This window comes from Oncorhynchus kisutch, linkage group LG22 (genome assembly GCF_002021735.2).
Source record: "Oncorhynchus kisutch isolate 150728-3 linkage group LG22, Okis_V2, whole genome shotgun sequence".
Taxonomy (NCBI): domain Eukaryota; kingdom Metazoa; phylum Chordata; class Actinopteri; order Salmoniformes; family Salmonidae; genus Oncorhynchus; species Oncorhynchus kisutch.
The window spans coordinates 57256552-57280211 of NC_034195.2; the positions used below are offsets into that span (position 1 = coordinate 57256552).

At 44.4% G+C, this 23660-nt stretch overlaps 1 protein-coding gene across 2 annotated transcripts in view; it reads left to right on the plus strand.

Moving 5' to 3' along the window:
* Window positions 1-14587, plus strand: part of kif23 (kinesin family member 23) — a 42631-nt gene extending 28044 nt beyond the window's left edge. For both annotated transcript variants that reach the window (XM_031801766.1, XM_020455832.2), the window contains 6 exons: window positions 968-1168; window positions 2701-2937; window positions 8187-8275; window positions 10337-10418; window positions 11560-11630; window positions 13363-14587. In XM_031801766.1, coding sequence (XP_031657626.1) covers window positions 968-1168; window positions 2701-2937; window positions 8187-8275; window positions 10337-10418; window positions 11560-11630; window positions 13363-13378 — 696 coding nt within the window. In that variant the 3' untranslated portion in view covers window positions 13379-14587. The remainder of the gene's footprint in view (window positions 1-967; window positions 1169-2700; window positions 2938-8186; window positions 8276-10336; window positions 10419-11559; window positions 11631-13362) is intronic.
* The last annotated feature ends 9073 nt before the right edge of the window (window positions 14588-23660 follow it).

Sequence of the window (23660 nt, forward strand, 5' to 3'; positions counted from 1 at the left end):
AGTTGTCAAATGGGAGGGGGGGTGGGTCACCGCTGTGGGTCACCGCTGTGGGTCACCGCTGTGGGTCACCGCTGTGGGTCACCGCTGTGGGTCACCGCTGTGGGTCACCGCTGTGGGTCACCGCTGTGGGTCACCGCTGTGGGTCACCGCTGTGGGTCACCGCTGTGGGTCACCGCTGTGGGTCACCGCTGTGGGTCACCGCTGTGGGTCACCGCTGTGGGTCACCGCTGTGGGTCACCGTGGGCACCTCCCACCTTCCTCCAACGATGCTCCGCTGGATGGGGTAGCGCAGGCAAGCCTGTGAGGCATGTGAAGGCCCCATACTAAGCACTCCCTCCCCTGCCACAGCTGAGGAACCCCGTCTGATTGGTGCTTGGCCTGGTCATTTAGGGTGGCGCTCTCCGTAGCATCCTCCAGTAAGGCCGGTCGTTCCTGGAGCTCCTTGTTCTTCCAAGTGAGGCCAAATCATCCCACCTGTTAAATCACAAATGTCTTCACATTTTTCACAATGGAAGGCGGCGAGTTACACTAAAACATTTCGAGTTCTCACATTTCTTGGCTTTTGTGGAGTTTAACTGGCTCCCATCTTCAGTCATTAGCTAGCTTGTATATGCACAGATGGTATGAACTCGGGTCTTGAAATACAGTCCCAGCACTAAGGCCAAACGCCACGTGAGGTTTATTTTTTTTAATGAAGCAGGCTGGCTCCAATAAACAAACTTGGATTCTGTGTTAAACTTCACTAGTTGGTCAGAGCAGCTGGCTAACAGCTGGTGGCAAGCACTTTGAAGAACACAAGAAATGTAGACTAGACTTCATCAGGGTGCTTGATCTATACATCTGTTTTCCTACTCGTTAGTTAATTTACTCCATTAAGCTCTCGCATTAATACGTGTCCTGAGTTCTTGGTTTTGAACTGACAACCATCATCTGGGCACTCTGTTAACCCTGGTTGTGGTGTTTCCAGGAGCGTCGTGTGTGTGCCAAGCAGCTGGAGATGCAGAACAAGCTGTGGGTGAAAGACGAGAAGCTGAAGCAGTTGAAGGCCATCGTGACGGAGAGCAAGACCCCCTCAGACCAGCGCCCCGCCCCCGACAAGCCCCAGCGCCCCTCCCGGGAGAGGGACCGCGTTCCCGCCAAGAGATCGGCCTCGCCGTCACCCGTTCCCGTACGTTACCACGACATGCGCTTCTAGAGCACTCACTCATCCAGCTAATATACCCTACTGAAGTGTTTTCCTTTCCTAATCAAACTACTGTTTCCCCCTTTACTGCTAACAGGTTGACCAGCCTCTGTTGACTGGCCGGTCTGTTAATCAGGATGTGGAAACGCATCTGACTGACTGGCAGGTCTGTTAATCAGGATGTGGAAACACATCCTGACTGACTGGCAGGTCTGTTAATCAGGATGTGGAAACACATCCTGACTGACTGGCAGGTCTGTTAATCAGGATGTGGAAACACATCCTGACTGACTGGCAGGTCTGTTAATCAGGATGTGGAAACACATCCTGACTGACTGGCAGGTCTGTTAATCAGGATGTGGAAACACATCCTGACTGACTGGCAGGTCTGTTAATCAGGATGTGGAAACACATCCTGACTGTTATTTTACGTGTTACAATGTGGACTTAATGAGTTTAATTTACTGACACTGACCTTTTTGTAGAAGGTTTAACTGAAATCCACCGTTCTATCCCAAACTATGTCAGACTTTGATTGAATGTAACATTTATGTAATTGTGTGTTGTCTATCTGGTGTTCATGCAGCCTGTGTGTGTTTGTTAGTGTGTGCAGCCAGCCATGTATGGGATGAATGGTATGTAATGGATGGATGCTATGTATCCCAACTAGCTGGTTGACTTGTCTATCTGCACCACCACCATACTCTGTACTCTGCCCTGCAGCCCGTCCACTCCAGGTCCAGCCAGGCCCTAGACCCAGTGTACGCCCCTCCCCAGCAGGTCAGACAGTGGCCAAGCTCCCACCCCACCTCCCCTCAGAGCGCTAGCACCGGCACCAGTTCCCTCTCTGTCACCTCCTGCATCTCAGAGTGGGAGCAGAGAGTCCCTCAGGACAGACATGCTGACCCGGCCCAGTACTGGACCCCTAAGACTAGAACCTTAGCTCAGACCCAGGGTCTACCCAGCAGCCTTAGCAGGAGGAGAGGCAGGTGTTGGGAGAGGGCCAGAGAAAGAGAGGAAGAGAGAGAGGTTCCTGACCAGACCTGTGATCTAGACCTAGAGGAACAGGAAGGAGCATACAGGGTCAGTGAGTCTCATCAGACTAAGGTGGTACGGTCATCTGGTAGGTAGCAGAGCTGCAGTAGATTCCTGCAACCAGCTCATCAGCTGACCTTTAGGTTTGTGGGGTAATGTTTTTATGAACACTCCCTCTATATAACTGGTACTGGTACTATGTTCTTGTTTACACTTTAGACTGAAATAAAAATTATTTTCTAACGTAACAGGATTGGTTCTTCTAAATCAACATGTCTACTACCAAGCCATGTTTGTCGTTTTCTACCACCATGTTGACTGATCCCTGATTGAATCAGATTGAGTTGTTTTGTTTGGTTGGCTAGATTGTACTTCCTGTAGAGTTGATGATCTATTATTGTCACTAACTCCAGGAATGGTTTTATTGTTAGCAACACATGATTCTCTGACTTTCACTCTGCTTCGTTTCCGTCGACGACCAGACGGGTCCCCCGGTGCGTGCGGTCCACAGGCGCTCTCACTCTGCGGGCGGGGAGAGGTGGGTGGACCACAAGCCGTCGTCTAACGTGGAGCTGGACACGGTGATGCAGCCCATCCTGGGTTCCAATGCCATTAAGGTCTCGGCCCCCAGCGAGAAGGCCCTAGCCAAATGTGACAAGTACATGCTCACTCACCAAGACGTGGCCTCTGATGGAGAGATACAGACCAAACTCATTAAGGTATGTACTAGCCAGACTTGCAGAAAGCTCTCTGAATTTATCTACCGTCAAATTTCAATGAATAGCCTGGCTGTTTATTTGCTTTAATCACTGAACACAACCAGCGCTTATTAGAGAGGGGCTTCTATTTGGGCAAGGCTTCTATTTCCTTACTAAACCCCCCAGCTTGCAGTCTTGCCCTCTTCTGATTTTTTTTTTCTACTTTTTGACTTCGCCATTCTAACTTTTGGATCGATCCTAGATTGCCTGGCTGTTGCTTCACCCAAATTTTGTTCTGCCAATTTGATCATTGCTAGCTTGAATTTGATGTAATTTTCTTTTAGGTGGCACCATGGCTGGCAACGATGACAGAATATTTTGTCAATGACCTTAATGACCGTGGGAATATCAGTTGTCCATTGTAACCTTAATCTTTTAATTTAGACGCGCTGTTTATTTGCTGAAATGTGTGCCGATGCCTGGTGTCGTAGCGTTTGCTGTCATTACATGTGAAGACTGTTATCAAATCAATTCTCTGTGTAATTATTCCTTATGTGATTAAACTAATCATGTAACTTTAATTAACTAGGAAGTTGGAGCACCACGGGAAAATGTTTATAGTCTATTTCCCAAATTAACTCTTAGCGATTACAGTCTTCTATTAATGTGTTATGATCTCATCAGTCTCATTCCTGAATGTTGCAAACCCTTGGAGATCTGCACCAACCCTAACATCATGAATCAGCGATATACAAACTGGCTTAGTTAGTATATAAATAACTAATCAATCACAGAATTGATTAGATCAGTTGTAGATTGTTATAATGTATACGTCAGAGTACCATTCGGTCGTTCGACCGGTTGTGTTTACCAGACTATAGAATTAAAACAGCTGCAGTCTGATTGTTCCTTTGGTTTGTAGATTTATTAGCCATTTTCAACGTGGGAATGATCTCCATGTTCTCTGGTCCTGTCCTTTGGTAGAGTTGTCAACCATTTCAACATGTAGCGACAGCGTCCATGTTCTCTGGTCCTGTCCTTTGGTAGAGTTGTCAACCATTTCAACATGTAGCGACAGCGTCCATGTTCTCTGGTCCTGTCCTTTGGTAGAGTTGTCAACCATTTCAACATGTAGCGACAGCTTCCATGTTCTCTGGTCCTGTCCTTTGGTAGAGTTGTCAACCATTTCAACATGTAGCGACAGCGTCCATGTTCTCTGGTCCTGTCCTTTGGTAGAGTTGTCAACCATTTCAACATGTAGCGACAGCTTCCATGTTCTCTGGTCCTGTCCTTTGGTAGAGTTGTCAACCATTTCAACATGTAGCGACAGCGTCCATGTTCTCTGGTCCTGTCCTTTGGTAGAGTTGTCAACCATTTCAACATGTAGCGACAGCGTCCATGTTCTCTGGTCCTGTCCTTTGGTAGAGTTGTCAACCATTTCAACATGTAGCGACAGCGTCCATGTTCTCTGGTCCTGTCCTTTGGTAGAGTTGTCAACCATTTTAACATGTAGCGACAGCTTCCATGTTCTCTGTTCCTGTCCTTTGGTAGAGTTGTCAACCATTTCAACATGTAGCGACAGCTTCCATGTTCTCTGGTCCTGTCCTTTGGTAGAGTTGTCAACCATTTCAACATGTAGCGACAGCTTCCATGTTCTCTGGTCCTGTCCTTTGGTAGAGTTGTCAACCATTTCAACATGTAGCGACAGCGTCCATGTTCTCTGGTCCTGTCCTTTGGTAGAGTTGTCAACCATTTCAACATGTAGCGACAGCGTCCATGTTCTCTGGTCCTGTCCTTTGGTAGAGTTGTCAACCATTTCAACATGTAGCGACAGCGTCCATGTTCTCTGGTCCTGTCCTTTGGTAGAGTTGTCAACCATTTCAACATGTAGCGACAGCTTCCATGTTCTCTGGTCCTGTCCTTTGGTAGAGTTGTCAACCATTTCAACATGTAGCGACAGCGTCCATGTTCTCTGGTCCTGTCCTTTGGTAGAGTTGTCAACCATTTCAACATGTAGCGACAGCGTCCATGTTCTCTGGTCCTGTCCTTTGGTAGAGTTGTCAACCATTTCAACATGTAGCGACAGCGTCCATGTTCTCTGGTCCTGTCCTTTGGTAGAGTTGTCAACCATTTTAACATGTAGCGACAGCTTCCATGTTCTCTGGTCCTGTCCTTTGGTAGAGTTGTCAACCATTTCAACATGTAGCGACAGCTTCCATGTTCTCTGGTCCTGTCCTTTGGTAGAGTTGTCAACCATTTCAACATGTAGCGACAGCGTCCATGTTCTCTGGTCCTGTCCTTTGGTAGAGTTGTCAACCATTTCAACATGTAGCGACAGCGTCCATGTTCTCTGGTCCTGTCCTTTGGTAGAGTTGTCAACCATTTCAACATGTAGCGACAGCGTCCATGTTCTCTGGTCCTGTCCTTTGGTAGAGTTGTCAACCATTTCAACATGTAGCGACAGCTTCCATGTTCTCTGGTCCTGTCCTTTGGTAGAGTTGTCAACCATTTCAACATGTAGCGACAGCGTCCATGTTCTCTGGTCCTGTCCTTTGGTAGAGTTGTCAACCATTTCAACATGTAGCGACAGCTTCCATGTTCTCTGGTCCTGTCCTTTGGTAGAGTTGTCAACCATTTCAACATGTAGCGACAGCGTCCATGTTCTCTGGTCCTGTCCTTTGGTAGAGTTGTCAACCATTTCAACATGTAGCGACAGCTTCCATGTTCTCTGGTCCTGTCCTTTGGTAGAGTTGTCAACCATTTTAACATGTAGCGACAGCGTCCATGTTCTCTGGTCCTGTCCTTTGGTAGAGTTGTCAACCATTTCAACATGTAGCGACAGCTTCCATGTTCTCTGTACATTTTGTTGGAAGTAGGTTTTATCCTTTTAGCAGAACAGGAGGTGTTCATGGCCACTGACTGATCCTAAGTTACTATGAAAAACAATTCTCATTTAGAAGACAAACGTCACGTTGTCTTTCCAAAAGTATTCTTATGCATAATCGTTTATTTTATACAACTTTCAGATGCTAACCCCATAATTGAGAAGTGTATACAAACAAAAAAAGTTGTCTCCTGTCCTTCATGAGGTCACCAGATGAAACAAGCTCGACATGACTTAAGTGTCCACTGACCATTCCAACTGCTTGGAATACAGAAATACTGTTCAATTATTCAACCTTTTGATGTCCAAGTGTCTCTGTGTTCCACAGTCACATTCCACAGTCACATACATGGCTATATACAGGGAGTACCAGTACTGAGTCAATGTGCAGGGGTATGAAGTAAATGAGGTAGATATGTACATATAGGTAGGGACACAGTGACTAATCTGGTTGCTTAAACAGTAACAGCAGTGTATGTGATGAGTCAAAATGTTGTTACGATGGCTTTCATGATCAATGCAAATAGTCTGGGTATCTATTGTTTAACTATTTAGCAGTATTCTGGCTTGGTGGTAGAAGCTGTTCAGGGTCCTGTTGCTTCCAGACTTTGTGCATTGGTACTGCTTGCCGTGCGGTAGCGAAGAGAACCGTCTATGACTTGGGTGGCTGAAGTTTATGACCATTTTTAGGACCTGCCTCTGACAACGCCTTGTGTAAAGTGTGTATATAGCGCCTTGCAGTCGGATGCCAAGCAGTTCCATACCAAGCGATGATGCAGCCGGTCAAGATGCTCTCAATGGTGCAGCTGTAGAACTTTGAGGATCTGAGGACCCGTAAGAAAATATTTTGTGATGCGTGTATCATGATAATTCCTAAGTGATATGGGCACCGAACTTGAAGCTCTCGTCCTGCTCCACTACAGCCCCGTTCGGTGTGGATGGGGGTGTGCTTGGCTCTCATTTTTCTGTAGTCCACGATCAGCCCCTTGGTCTTGCTGACGTTGAGGAAAAGGTTGTTGTCCTGACATCACACTGCCAGGTGTCTGACGACCTCCCTATAGGCTCTCGTCGTCGATCGGACCAGCAAACTTAATAATGTTGTTGGAGTTGTCCACGGCCACGCAGTTGTGGGTGAACAGGGAGTACAGGAGGGCACACACCCGAGTGGCCCACGTGTTGAGGGTCATCATGGCGGATCTGTTGCCTACACTCGGGACCTGGGGGTGGCTCGTCAGGAAGTCGAGGATCCAGTTGCAGAGGGAACTGTTCTGTCCCAGGGTCCTTAGCTTAGTAATAAGCTTTGAGGACACTAGTGTTGAATGCTGAGCTGTAGTCAATGAACAGCATTCTCACGTAGGTGTTCCTCTTGTCCAGGTGGGAGAGGGCAGTGTGGAGTGTATAGATTTGTTCATCTGTGGATCTGTTGGGGCGGTATACGAATTGGAGTGGGCCGAGGGTGTCTGGGATGATGGATTTGATGTGAGCCATGTCAGCCTTTCAAATAATTTCAGGGCTACATGTGTAAGTGTTACGGGGTGGTAATAATTTACAGGTTACCTTGGTGTTCTTGGGCACAGGGACGATGGTGGTCTGCTAGAAACATGTAGGTATTACAAACCGGGTCAGGAAGAGGTTTGATAATGTCACTTTAGACCCTTGTCAGCGCATGCCTGGGTATGAGTCCTGTTAATCCGTCTGGCCATTCGGCCTTGTGAATGTTACCCTGTTTTAGCTACAGCTACTGCTCTCATGCATGGTACAGTGTTGCTTGCCTTGAAGCGAGGAATAAGAATTTAGATCGTCTGGTAGGCTCGCGTCACTGGGCAGCTCGTGGCTGTTTCCCTTTGTAATCCATGATGGTTTGCAAAACCGGACACATCTGACGAGCATCAGAAACGGCGTAGAAGGATTCGATCTTAGTCCTGCAGTGATGTTTTGACTGTTTGATGGTTTGTCGGATGTCGTAACAGGATTTCTTATTAGTGTCCCGCTCCTTGAAAGCGGCAGCTCTATCCTTCAGCTCAGTGCGAATGTTGCCTGTAATCCATGGCTTCTACTAACTTACTACTACTGCTACTTTTACTAATTTACCAGTACTACTACCACCACCATGCAGAATTGGTCAGGAGCTCATAAAGGTGCCAGCTGTCCATCTCTACATCGCCATCTTTAATGCTTGTGTTCTCATGCCTGTATTCCTGTGGGGATCAGTTGGTAGCGCATGGCGCTAGAAACGTCTGGTTGTGGGTTCGATTCCCACTGGGGACCAGTATTGAAAATGTATGCACTCACTACTGTGGTGGCTCTGGATATGAGTCTGCTCAAAGACTAAAATGTGAATGTGTTGTGATGCCTGTGTTGTGATGCCTTTGTTGTAAACTTTTAGGGTGAAGTGTTCAAGACACGAGGGGGAGGACAGGCAGTCCAGTTCACTGATATAGAAACTCTGAGACAGGAGCTCCCCACTGGACCAAGGTAGGTGTCCTGTCTACTGCCATTTTATGGCTGCTAACTTACTACTACTACTACTACTACTACTACTACTACCGCTGCTGCCAACTTGCTGCTGCTGCTACTACTACTACTACTACTACTACTACTACTACTACTACTACTGCTAACTTATTAGACTGAGACAGGAGCTCCCCACTGGACCAAGGTAGGTGTCTTGTCTACTGCTAACTTAGTACTGCTACTAGTACCACTGTTACTGCTAACTTACTCCATACATTCATGTTAACATACATTCATACATCCCATGTTTCACGAGTTGTATTAAAATACTCCAGAAATGTTACAAGCTTATTTCTCTCAGATTTTGTGCCAAAATGTGTTTTACAGCCCAGTTAGTGAGCATTTCTCCTTCACCAAGATAATCCATCCACCTGACAGGTGTGGCATATCAAGAAGCTGATTAAACAGCATGATCATTACACAGCTGCACCTTGTACTGGGGACAATAGAAGGCCACTCTAAAATGTGCAGTTGTCACACAACACCATGCCACATGTCTTGAGGGAGCGTGTAATTGGCATGCTGACTGCAGGAATATCCACCAGAGCTGTTGCCAGAGAATTTAATGTTAATTTCTCTACCATAAGCCGCCGGCAACGTCATTTTAGAGAATTTGGCAGTACGTCCTACCGGCCTTACAACCGCAGACCATGTGTAACCACGGCAGCCCAGGACCTCCACATCCGTCTTCTTCACCTGCGGGATGGTCTGAGACCAGCCACCCGGACAGCTGATGAAACTGGGTTTGCACAACCAAAGAATTTCTGCACGAACTGTCAAACCTTTTCAGTGAAGTTCATCTGTATGTGCATCGTCCTCACCAGGGTCTTGACTTGCTCCTCACGGATCAATCCCACTTCACTTTTAACTGCACCGGGCAGACTGCGTGTATGGAGTCATGTGGGCAAGCGGTTTGCTGATGTCAACATTGTGAACAGAATGCCCCATGGTGTGGTTATGGTATGGGCAGGCATAAGCTACAGACAATGAACACAATTACATTTTATTGATATGAATGCAGAGATACCGTGATGCGATCCTGAGGCCCATTGTCATGCCATTCATCCGCCTCATCACATGTTTCAGCATGATAATGCACGGCCCCATGTCGCAAGTTCTTCCATGGCCTACATATACTCACGAGGCATGTCACCCGTTGAGCATGTTTGGGATGCTCTGGATCGACGTGTACGACAGCGTGTTCCAGTTCCCGACAATATCCAGCTACTTCACACAGCCATTGAAGAGGAACAACATCCCACAATCAACAGCCTGATCAGCTCTATGCGAAAGAGATGTGTTGACTGCATGAGACAAATGGTGGTCACACCCAATACTGACTTGTTTTCTCTTGTTTGCTCAACAGATACATATCTGTATTCCCAGTCATGTTAAATCCATAGATTAGGACCTAATGAATTTAATTAACTGATTTCCTTATGAACTGTAACTCAGTCAAATATTTTAAATTGTTCCATGTTGCGTTTATATTTTTGTTCATTGTACTTTCATGCATACAGTGCATTCGGAAATTATTCAGACCCCTTTTGATAGGTTGCAGCCTTATTCTAAAATGGATTAAATATTTTTTTCCCCTCATCAATTTACACACAATACCACATGACAAAGCAAAAACAGGTTTATTAAAGATAAACTGAAATTACGTTTACATAAGTATTCTGACGCTCCCCATCCAACCTGACAGAGCTTGAGAGGATCTGCAGAGAAGAATAAACTCCCCAAATACAGGTGTTGCCAAGCTTGTAACTTCATACCTAAGACATGCGGATGTAGTCGCTGCCCAAGGCGCTTCAACATAGTACTGAGTAAAGAGTCCGTTTAAGAGTCAGAGTCAGGTTATTTCAGTTTTTACAAATGTGCAAACACTTCTAAAAATGTCTAATCTTGGATCACATAATGATAGTTTTGTGAGTCTTAGATCAGAACGATAAGGTGAAGATCATTTGCTTTTGTATCGTCTGATGTTGATGTCAAACACTCACTGTGTGTTCCTCCGTTCAGCCGTAAGAGGAGGTCGTCAGAGGGCAACACTGCCCAGGGGGGCGACCGTATGGAGGGAGACTGGACAGATGTGGAGACCAGGGTAAGAGACAGGACTCACTCCCTACACTGGCTATTGTACTGTTTTTGTCTGGTACCAGGTCAGTTTTTGCAGTACAAGCCCTAGTGTTACGAAACCCATAACAAGCCTACTGATTTCGCTGCACTCACTGGTCTGGAACCTGAATCATTATGTCTAGGGGTCCTAGGCCTTGTTGACTGGTCTGGAACCTGGATGAATGTGTGCATTTATGTAAGAAATCAGTGTATGTGCCTAGGTGTCGAATATAAATATATAATATATATATATTTACTCAGGGAGACGGCAACATTACCTTGGTCCAGGGCCAGCTTTGTCTCTGACCTCTTGGTCTTCCAAGCAAATGAGTATTTGTAAAGATGGTGAAGATATTTTCCGCCCCACATGTACAAAAAGGAAAAATACCAAAGACTGGACCTAAGGAAAAGCCTCACTGCTTACCAGCTGGGACCATGAGCTGTGGTCATCAACCAGGCTCAGCAACTGGTTTCTGCTGCCCCTGGGGGATGGAGTGTGGAACTGTATCCTGGCCTAACCGTGTGCTAACACCACTGCTACATACCACTATATTCATTGTCACGCATTGGCCTGTGACTGACTATAGGACAATGACCAAGACCGTACACTCATATCTGGTACCAGGCTGTCATGGCTGTAGGGTATACAGTAAGGTACAGGTAACTGCCAAAACAATGGATGCACTTGAGTCAATTAAAGATACAAAGTATATCGACAGGTGTGGTGCCTGAGTTAAGCAATTAACATCCCATCATGCTTAGGGTCATGTATAAAATGCTGGGAGGCCATTATTTTGACTACCATGGCTATAGCATGACAAAGCCCCCATCCACAGGGCAGTCTGTCACCAGATCTCAACCCAATAGAACACATTTGGAGATTCTGGAGCGGCTCCCAAGGCCAGTTTTCCACCACCACCATCAAAACACCAAATGATGTGGAAGAATGGTGTCGCATCCCTCCAACAGAGTTTCAGACACTTGTAGAATCTATGCCAAGGTGCATTGAAGCTGTTCTGGCTTGTGGTGTCTCAACGCCCCCCATTTAAGACACTTGATGTTAAAACATTTCTGATCAGTTATAGTTAACCATTCTAGAAGCTTCCACACTGTGTTCTATGTTCCAGTGTTCTATGGCTGTGGAGATGAGGGCTGGATCTAACCTGGGTCCAGGCTACCAGCACCATGGACATCAGAAGTAAGTATAATGTCTTCCATAGGTGTTCTACAAATGCGTCTGAACTTTCGGGGGACACTTTTCAAGGTTTCTAAATTAATACACAAGTGTACAAAACATTAAGAACACCTGCTCTTTCCATGACACACTGACCAGGTGAAAGCTATGATCCCTTATTGATGTCACCTGTTAAATCCACTTCCTTCAGTGTAGATGAAGGGGAAGAGACTGGTTAAACAAGGATTCTTCAGCCTTGAGGCAATTGAGACATGGATTGTGTATTTGTGCCATTCAGAGGGTGAATGGGCAAGACTAGATATTTCAGTGCCTTTGAACGGGGTATGGTAGTAGGTGCCAGGTGCACCGGTTTGGGTCAAGAACTGCAACACTGCTGGGTTTTACATGCTCCACAGTTTCATATGGATCAAGAATGGTCCACCACACAAAGGACATCCAGCCAACTTGAAACAACTGTGGGAATCATTGGAGTCAACATGGGCCAGGATCCCTGTGGAACACTTTCAACACCTTGTAGAGTCCATGCCCCGAAGAATTGAGGCTGTTCTGAGGGGGAAAAGGGTTGGAACTGTTTTGTACACTCTGGAAGCATTGGACTCAACATTGGCCAGTGGAACCTTGTAGAGTCCATGCTCTGACAAGTTGAGGTTGTTCGAAGGGAAAAGTGTGGAGGGGAGGTGCAACTCAATATTAGGAGATTGTTTGGTATGTTCAGCGTATTAGGAAGATTCTCCCATGCTTGGTATGTTCAGCGTATTAGGAAGATGCTCCCATGTTTGGTATGTTCAGCCTATTAGGAAGATGCTCCCATGTTTGGTATGTTCAGCGTATTAGGAAGATGCTCCCATGTTTGGTATGTTCAGCCTATTAGGAAGATGCTCCCATGTTTGGTATGTTCAGCCTATTAGGAAGATGCTCCCATGCTTGGTATGTTCAGCCTATTAGGAAGATGCTCCCATGCTTGGTATGTTCAGCGTATTAGAAAGATGCTCCCATGTTTGGTATGTTCAGCCTATTAGGAAGATGCTCCCATGTTTGGTATGTTCAGCCTATTAGGAAGATGCTCCCATGTTTGGTATGTTCAGCCTATTAGGAAGATGCTCCCATGTTTGGTATGTTCAGCCTATTAGGAAGATGCTCCCATGTTTGGTATGTTCAGCCTATTAGGAAGATGCTCCCATGTTTGGTATGTTCAGCCTATTAGGAAGATGCTCCCATGTTTGGTATGTTCAGCCTATTAGGAAGATGCTCCCATGTTTGGTATGTTCAGCCTATTAGGAAGATGCTCCCATGTTTGGTATGTTCAGCCTATTAGGAAGATGCTCCCATGTTTGGTATGTTCAGCCTATTAGGAAGATGCTCCCATGTTTGGTATGTTCAGCCTATTAGGAAGATGCTCCCATGTTTGGTATGTTCAGCCTATTAGGAAGATGCTCCCATGCTTGGTATGTTCAGCCTATTAGGAAGATGCTCCCATGCTTGGTATGTTCAGCGTATTAGAAAGATGCTCCCATGTTTGGTATGTTCAGCCTATTAGAAAGATGCTCCCATGTTTGGTATGTTCAGCGCATTAGGAAGATGCTCCCATGTTTGGTATGTTCAGCGTATTAGAAAGATGCTCCCATTTTTGGTATGTTCAGCGTATTAGAAAGATGCTCCCATGTTTGGTATGTTCAGCGCATTAGGAAGGTGTTTGTGTTTCTAAAGTGAGTAACTTATGTTTTTGTGTTTTTAGACGCAGAAAGCCCTGAAGATCCTGTCTGGGCTGCTCCATACACCCCCCCCCCTGTCCTCAGCCCTCACCCCTCCCTCTGTCCTCTGCCCCTCCCTCCTCCTTTTCCCCTCCCTCCTCACCTCCACGCGGCTGGTGTGCAATAGCTAACACTCTGGAAACGTTTTATTTTTAATCTTTAGCCTTAGTAACAACTATTTAAACATTTCCTATTGCTTTTTTTATATATGAAAAACAGTGTGTATACACTACCGTTAAGTTCGGGGCCACTTAGAAATGTCCTTGTTTTTTGAAAGAAAAGACACAAAAAATTCCAGTAAAATAACATCGAATTGATCAGAAATACAGTGTAGACATGATAATCTTGGATTAGATAACACAACGTGCCATTGGAACACAGGTGTGATGGTTGCTGATAATGGGCCTCTTTACGCCTATGTAGATATTCCATTAAAAATCAGCAGTTTCCAGCAACAATAGTCATTTACAACATTAACAATGTCTACACTGTATTTCTGATCAATTCAATATTTTAATGGACAAAGGAAGTGATTTTCTTTTAAAAAACTTAAAAAACAAGGACATTTTCAAGTGACCCCCAACTTTTGTACAGTAGTGTGTGTGTGTGTGTGTGTATATATACATCAACTTATTTTGTAAAATATTTAATATTTTGGTGTGTGGTGTGGTCCCATATAAAGCCAGTATTAACTGAATGCATCATGATTCAGCCAAAGATGGACTGCTGTGGTTCATAACGAACTGGGCCTGTTGACAATATAACAATAGTTCAATGTTTTCAGATTGACTTGAGTTTTTCTGTCATTAGTTTTTTTTATAAGGAGAGTTGTATTTTGTTAGGTGGCACATGGGCAAGTCAGTGAAGAGTAGCCTGGTTTCAGATCCATTTGTACTGTGTTGCTAAATACTATAGTTATTGTGGCGTGACAATGAGCACAGGAGTTGACAAGACGACACAGATCTGAGACCGGGCTAATGTCGGGATACATTTTGTTCAGTGAAATATTTTCTCTGCTGATTTTCTGTCTGTTTGAAACTAAGTTCAAGCCTTCATTCATTTTCACTTTAGTTTTGAATCAGCTGATATATTATATTATTCATATTTCTCTGCTCGTTTTGTAAAGATATTTTATTCTGGTTTGAACTAAACTGATCTCCACGGCTTTGATTGTAAAAGTAGTTTAGGAATTAAATTCCTTTCAAAACAGCTTTTTGTGTTTTTATATGGAGTGAAGTGTTAACTTAGATCATCAGCTGTTTTATGGTACACAATTCTAACGCCCTTCTGGATAAGAGCATCTGTTAAGTGACTAAAATGTAAAAAGTATAAATGGCTGGACTGGATATTATAAGAATGACTGTGATTTACTGTAGAGGATCAGCTGTTCTCTTCCTGAACTAAGAATGCACTGGAGGGAAAAGAGATTGGGGCGATGTGTAAAAACATAATATAAGAAACTTCCCCATCACCACAAGAGAACTTCCAGCCTGCAGCTCTCTCTAAAATAACTAAGTTGTAATGCCATTGGCTTAGGCTAGCTGTAGATCCTTCTCTCCTTACGAACCATGCCTCCTATCTTCTCTGTCCTCCTCCTGCCCCTGCCTCGATTTACATGTAGTCTGAACATCTACTGTTTTTCTCCTCATACTCAAAATAAACTGGGTGAGCTGCGTTCAACACAATCCTACCAACGGGACATTAAACGGTAATATCTTGTGTTTCACCGAGTCGTGGCTGAACCACAACATGGACAACATACAGCTGGCTGGGTTTTCGGTGCATCTGGAAGAGAGAACAGCTGCCTCTGGTAAGATGAGGTGTGGTGGTGTGGGTCTATTTGTCAATAACAGCTGGCTGGGTTTTCGGTGCATCTGGAAGAGAGAACAGCTGCCTCCGGTAAGAGGTGTGGTGGTGTGGGTCTATTTGTCAATAACAGCTGGCTGGGTTTTCGGTGCATCTGGAAGAGAGAACAGCTGCCTCCGGTAAGAGGAGGTGTGGTGGTGTGGGTCTATTTGATAGGTCACCGCTGGTGCGCCAAATCTAATATTAAGGAAGAGCCAATCACATACATATATTTAGCAGATGTTATTGCGGGTGTAGTGAAATGCTTGTATTCCTAGCTCCAACAGTGCAGTAATATCTAACAATTCTCAACAATCCACACACCTAAAGTAAATGGTGTTAAGAAATATATAAATATTAGGGCGAACAATGTTGGCGTGTCATTGACTATTATACAGTAGAATAGAATACAGAGTGTGTGTAAAGCAGTATGTGAACATCCCAGATTTACCACAAGAATGTATCTATTTTTAGTTGTCTATTTACCACCACAAGCTGATTCACTAAGAGGCCATAAGCAAACATGAAAATGCACATTCAGAGGTGGGTCTCCTAGTGGCCAGGGAATTTAATGCAGGGAATCTTAAATCTGTTTTACCTCATTTCTACCAGCATGTTAAATGTGCAACCAGAGGGGGGAAAAACTCGACCACCTTTACTCCAAACATAGACGTGTAGATGCCCTCCATTTGGCAAGTCTGACCGTAATTCCATCCTCCTGATTCCTGCTTACAAGCAAAAAATAAAGCAGGAAGTACCAGTGACTCACTCAATACGGAAGTGGTCAGATGACTGCTATGCTACAGGACTGTTTTGCAGCACAGACTGGAATGTTCTGGGATTCCTCCGATGGCATTGAGGAGTACACCACATCAGTCACTGGCTTCATCAATAAGTGCATCGAGAACCCATGGATTACAGGCAACATCCACTCTGAGTTAAAGGGTAGAGCTGCCGCTTTCAAGGAGCGGGACTCTAACCCGGACGCTTATAAGAAATCCTGCTATGCCCTCTGACGAACCATCAATACAGGACTAAGATTGATATAGCACCTAAGTACCTAGGTGTCTGGCTAGACTGTAAACTCTCCTTCCAGACTCATATCAAACATCTCCAATCGAAAATCAAATCAAGAGTCGGCTTTCTATTCCGCAACAAAGCCTCCTTCACTCACGCCGCCAAGCTTACCCTAGTAAAACTGACTATCCTACCGATCCTCGACTTCGGCGATGTCATCTACAAAATGGCTTCTAACACTCTACTCAGCAAACTGGATGCAGTCTATCACAGTGCCATCCGTTTCGTCACTAAAGCACCTTATACCACCCACCACTGCGACTTGTATGCTCTAGTCGGCTGGCCCTCGCTACATATTCGTCGCCAGACCCACTGGCTCCAGGTCATCTACAAGTCCATGCTAGGTAAAGCTCCGCCTTATCTCAGCTCACTGGTCACGATGGCAACATCCATCCGTAGCACGCGCTCCAGCAGGTGTATCTCACTGATCATCCCTAAAGCCAACACCTCATTTGGCCGCCTTTCGTTCCAGTACTCTGCTGCCTGTGACTGGAACGAATTGCAAAAATCGCTGAAGTTGGAGACTTTTATCTCCCTCACCAACTTCAAACATCAGCTATCTGAGCAGCTAACCGATCGCTGCAGCTGTACATAGTCTATTGGTAAATAGCCCACCCTTTTCACCTACCTCATCCCCATACTGTTTTCATTTATTTACTTTTCTGCTCTTTTGCACACCAATATCTCTACCTGTACATGACCATCTGATCATTCATCACTCCAGTGTTAATCTGCAAATTGTAATTATTTGCCTACCTCCTCATGCCTTTTGCACACATTGTATATAGACTCCCCCTTTGGTTTCTGCTGTGTTATTGACTTGTTAATTGTTTACTCCATGTGTAACTCTTTGTCTGCTCACACTGCTATGCTTTATCTTGGCCAGGTCGCAGTTGCAAATGAGAACTTGTTCTCAACTAGCCTACCTGGTTAAATAAAGGTGTTCTCAACTAGCCTACCTGGTTAAATAAAGGTGGAAAAAAAAGAATTCTATACAGGACTAAGATTGATATAGCATCTATACAGGACTAAGATTGATATAGCATCTATACAGGACTAAGATTGAATCCTACTACACTGATGCTCATCAGATGTGTCAGGACTTGCAAACTATTACGGACTGTAAAGGGAATCCCAGCCGTGAGCTGCCCAGTGACAACCTACCAGACGATCTAAATTACTTCTATGTGCGCTTCGAGACAAGCAACGCTGAAGCATGCATGAGAGCATCAGCTGTTCCTGATGACTAATCGCGCTCTCCGTAGGTGATCTAAGACCTATAAACAGGTCAACATTCACAAGGCCGCTGGGCCAGACGGATTACCAGGACGTGTACTTAGCATGCGCTGACCAATTGGCAGTGTCTTCACTGACATTTTCAACCTCTCCCTGTCTGAGTCTGTAATACCAACATGTTTCAAGCAGACCGCCCTAGTACTGTGCCCAAGAACACGAAGGTAACCTGCCTAAAATGACTACGGACCCGTAGCACTCACGTCTGTAGCCATGAAGTTCTTTGAAAGGCTGGTCGTGGCTCACATCTACAGAGGGTAGTGTGTACAGCCCAGAACATCACTGGGGCCAAGCTTCCTGCTATTCAGGACCTCTACACCAGGTGGTGTCAGAGGAAGGCCCTAATAATTGTCAAAGATTCCAGCCACCCAAGTCATAGACTGTTTTGCTCTGCTACCACACATCAAGCAGTACCAGAGTGCCAAGTCGAGGACAAAAAGGCTTCTTAACAGCTTCTACCCCCAAGCCATAAGACTCCTGAACCGGTAATCAAATGGCTACCCAGACTGTTTGCATTAACCCCCACCACCTTTTCTTTTACGCTGCTGCTACTCCGTTTTAACCATGCACAGTCACTTTAGCCCTACCTACATGCACATATTACCTCGACTAACCTGTTCCCCCTGTATATAGCCTCCAGACTGACTCTACTGTAACACCCTGTATATAGGGGGGCGCAGGGTAGCCTAGTGGTTAGAGCGTTGGACTAGTGACCGGAAAGTTTCAAGATGGAATCCCCAAGCTGATATGATAAAAGTCTGTCTTTCTGCCCCTGAACATGTCAGTTTAACCCACTGTTCCCGTCATTGAAAATAAGAATTTGTTCTTAACTGACTTGCCTAAGTTAAATAAAGTAAAATAAAAATGGCCTCCACATTTAATCGGTACCGGTACCCCCTGTATATAGCCTCCACATTGACTCTGTACCGTAATACCCTGTATATAGCCTCCACATTTAATCGGTACCGTAACAGCCTGTATATAGCCTCGTTACTGTTATTTTATTGTTGCTCTTTTCTTAATTGCATTGTTGGTTAAGGGCTCGTCAGTTAGCATTTCACTGTAATACAACACCTGTTGTATTCGGCACGTGACAATTTGAGTTGATAGACGTGGCATCTATGAACCTTATGTTGATGGGCCATACCAAGGTATGCCAGTAAAGAGTTGAACTTTATACCCATTACAAAGACATGACATCACTGAAGACCTACCATCAGCCTGAGTCCTCTAGTGGAGCGTCCTCTAGTGGAGAGTTATGCCACTGAAATAATAGCTCTGAAAAGACTACCTGAATGCAGTGGCTATTTTAGCATGTACATCTTGGTTGGGAAGACTCCCCCAAATTATTTTATATGCATGCCAGCAAAGCCACTACACAATTCTAAACAATACATTAATTGCACTATAAAGGTGACAAATGGTGCCCACAAACTGTTAGGGCCGACATAAAGCTGTCCCAACAGCAGAGTCCCAACACCTTACCACTGCTACACCTGGCTATCAGCGGAGCCTTGTCTGGCAGCGAAACGGTTAATTCAGCTTAATTTACTGCCTTTAAAAAAAAAACATGATGAGCGGATAAGTGGCAATCTGTCATTTCGATTTAGACATGAGCGAGTGATAACAGACGTAGTCAATATAACTATAATTTTCAGCACTTTTGAAATGTACAACAGAATTCCGAAAATGGACCGTTACAGTGGTCTCCCTGTACACCAAGTCAGAACCGTAGAATAAAGGGGCATACAAGCAGACAATGACAGCTGTTGCAGTATTCAATGATTACATTTCTCAAAAACAGGTTATAGGCTACATGTGCACCACCAAGTCAGAACAGTCGGTGAAATTAAGAGGTGAAAATAGACCAAATGATTAGTGTGAGGCACATGGGCTACTAACATCTTACTACACAACATACACTTAGTATTACTTTCTTAGCTACATTATACATATATCCCTGGCATATTACATCATTCATGCAGCGGCATACAAGACATTTTTGGACTCGCCTTGTTGTGCTCATTTGAACAGGAAGGTGGAGCGGCGGTCCTTCTTAAGGGCAAATTTATTAATCAGTCTGTCATTCTCTGGATTGATGGTGCTTTCAAGACAACTGGAACCCTGAAAGAAACCAGGTTGAATCATGACATCAGTGATCTTCAGGCCAGAGCTCCCGACTTGGATTTCCAGGTTGAATCATGACATCAGTGATCTTCAGGCCAGAGCTCCCGACTTGGATTTCCAGGTTGGATGACTGTTCAAAGCGCATTTTCACGGTCAGAGCTAGCTGAAACACCTTGCTCAGCTAGGCTGAAACACCTTGCTCAGCTAGGCTGAAACACCTTGCTCAGCTGGGCTGAAACACCTTGCCCAGCTGGGCTGAACCACCTTGCTCAGCTGGGCTGAAACACCTTGCTCAGCTGGGCTGAAACACCTTGCCCAGCTGGGCTGAAACACCTTGCCCAGCTGGGCTGAAACACCTTGCTCTGCTAGGCTGAAACACCTTGCTCTGCTAGGCTGAAACACCTTGCTCTGCTAGGCTGAAACACCTGCCCTGAATGATGGGTCGCCTCTTTCTGAAGGAAATATATGGAACTGATCATGACTAGATTTAATCTAATTTCACTGCCATTGGTTAGTCAACATGCAATACTGTGTATTGTCAATCACTAAGATTGTGTTACTGGCTTCAATAAAAACTGTTAGGCCATGTTGCAAGTTAAATTTGACCCCCAAAATTTGAATATACACCACTTATAGTAGATGGCAAACTCCCCCCAAAAAGGATCATTGGCTGCCACCTGCCCTCCACCGAGGTCCAGCACGACTCCAGGAAGGAAACGTGCAGGAAAGATCATCGCCGACCCCTTCACCCCCTCTTCCAAAGATTCAAAGATTCCCCTCTGGCAAACCGTTCAGGTCAATCGCAACCAAAACCTCCCACCACCTGACCAGTTTCTTCCCCCACGCCATCGCCCTCCCTAACGGACACATTTTATTTCATCCATATTAGATTAAGGCTGTAATGCAACAAAATGTGGAAAAGGTTAAGGGGTCTGAATACTTTCCAAATGCACTATGTGGATCTGTGGAAATTCTGCATCAATATATTTTATTTTCTATATATTCTGTTTATAGTTTACCATTTCAGTCAAATTCCTGTACATATAAATGTATCTGGTCAATGAATCTGATTCTGACATGTTAACCTGAGTTTTGCTGGTTTATCATAAATTTACATTTAAATGATTTGGGAATGGTTATGTACTGGATGAACAGTAGCATGTAGAAGATTCTCCCCTTTGTGTCTTCATATTCTGAACAAAAATATAAACGCAACAAAGTGTTGGTTTCATGAGCTGAAATAAAAGTTCACAGAAATGTTCCATATGCACAAAAAGCTTATTTCTCTCATTTTGTGCACAATAAAAAAATGCAAAATTAAATTCCCTGTTAGTGATCATTTCTCCTTTGCCATAATAATCCATCCACCTGACAGGTGTGCCATATGAAGAAGCTGATTAAACAGTAATCATTACACAGGTGCACTTTGTGCTAGGGATAATAAAAGGCCACTCTACAATGTGAGGTTTTGTGTGACAACACAATGCTGCAGATTTGAGTGTGTAATTGTGTGTAATTGGCATGCTGACTGCAGGAATATCCACCCAGTGGTGGAAAAGGTACCCAGTTGTCATACTTGAGTAAAAGTAAAGATACCTTAATAGAAAAAGTGAGTCACCCAGTAAAATACTACTTGACTAAAAGTATTTGGTTTTAAATATACTGAAGTATCAAAAGTAAAAGTATACATCTTTTAAAATTCCTTTTTATAAAGAACCAGATGACACCACTTTTTCCTGTTTATTTACAGATAGCCAGGGGAACACTCCAACACTCAGACATCATTTACAGATAGCCAGGGGCACTCTGATGACCATGGATGTTCTCTGTTCAGCGAGTCCTCCAGATCAGAGGCAGTAGGGATGACCAGGGATGTTCTCTGTTTATTGAGTCCTCCAGATCAGAGGCAGTAGGGATGATCAGGGATGTTCTCGTGATAAGTGAATTCGACAATGTTCCTGTCCTGCTAAGAATTCAAAATGTAATGAGTACTTTTGTGTGTAAGGAAAGATGTATGGAGTAAAAAGTACATTAAGTGAAAGTTGTCAAACATACAAAAGTACAGATACCCCAAAAAACAAGTACTTTACACCATTGTGTCCACCAGAGCTGCTGGCAGAGAATTGAATGTTCATTTTTCTACCATAAGCCACCTCTGTCATTTTAGAGAATTTGGCAGTACGTCCAACAGGCCTCACAACCGCAGACCACGACCTCCACATCTGGCTTCTTCACCTGCGGGATCGTCTCAGACCAGCCACCCGGATAGCTGATGAAACGGAGTATTTCTGTCTGTAATATAGCCCTTTTGTGGGGAAAACTCATTATGGCTGTCTGGGCCTTGCTCCCTAGTAGGTGGGCCTATGCATGGCTGTGGCCCTGCCCAGTCATGTGAAATCCATAGAATAGGGCCTAATGAATATATTTCAATTGACTGATTTCCTTATATGAACTATAACTTAGTAAAAATCGTCAATTGTTGCATGTTGTGTTTTTATATGTTTGTTCAGTATATAATCAAAAATCTCCAATGTGCTGTGTGTGTCCTTCCTTGGGCTTAATCTCCTAAATATTGTGTCCTGCCTGCAATTAGTGGGCTCCTTCGATGGTGTTTGCTAGAGCTGACTGTCTGCTTTTCGTTATGCTGGCTAACAAGTAATAAGCTAGCTAAATTTAGCAAGTAGATTCCACTCTACACAAGGTCTAGTATACCTATTAGAATGTATTTCCCAAATTAATTTGGTTATCAAGCTGCTGGCCCTTACGAAAAAAGATTGCAGTTAGAGTGTGACTATTGCGTCCAAAATAAAGCATTTAATGCACTTTTACTGCAGTTTCAAAACCGCAGTCTTTTTTTTTGTAAGGGTCAACCCGGCTTGCTAACTAAACAGACGGCTCATCATAGCCCATCACAACGCTGGACTGGCCAACGGAAGCTTCTAGATGTACTTTTTCTCTGTGATCTGGGACAATGATGCCATGCTCAAAAGTTACAATTGAAAGCGCTCAAGTTTAATTTGTGGTCTTGATGGTCGAGAGAGGAGCAGAAGCCAGTGTATGTCAAATGAAATGTTTATTGCTCACATACACATGGATAGCAGATGTGATTGGGAGTGTAGACTGACTGCTGCTGTTAAAGACAAACTTCATGCCATCTGGTAGTGCCGGTCTTGACTGCACCACATCCTTGTAAAGAAGCTAGCTACATTAGCCAGCTTAGTTAGCCTAGCCATCTAGCTTGTTGTTGTAGCAAGGCTAATTGAGGATATTTTGAGGCGTCCTTGTCCTCAACAACTCTATTCATATGAAACAACAGCCTACCTGTTGGTTGGATCATTGTAGACTACTCCTTCTCATTTAGCCAACCTAATTCAGTCATTTTAATTACATTTTGTATTGATTAGAAATCTAGAAGAAAAAAACAACTTGAATGAGTAGGTGTGTCCAAACGTTTGACTGGTTGGTTCAGAATCGCCGTTATAATCATTGACCAGTAAGGAGAATTAAGTAAAAACACGAGTCCTATCTCCATCCACGGCTAATTTAGGAAAGGGACAACTTTAGCTAGCTAGCCACCGGAGGACAACAACACAACGAGATGCAACAATTCAAGTTGTTTCTTTCAATGACGTATTGCTCTCAATGCAATTTGATTGGAGTGGCTTCTCTTGACACTTGTTTTTTGGTGTGCCAGGACCATTCACAGTTGAGCTTGCTCAGGTTAGCTCAATGCTGATTGGCTAATTTCTTATACCTTTTTTTTATCAAGGGAGGTCAAATGCTCGCTGGCTTCCCTTGCTTTCCTTTCAATGCTACTAGCGGAAACAATGTCATACCAGTTTGGAGCAGATGGATGGTTGACACAGAGAGACAGAGAGACAGAGGGGCACCGATTCACAGAGGGGCACCGTTTTACAGAGGGGCACCGATTCACAGAGGG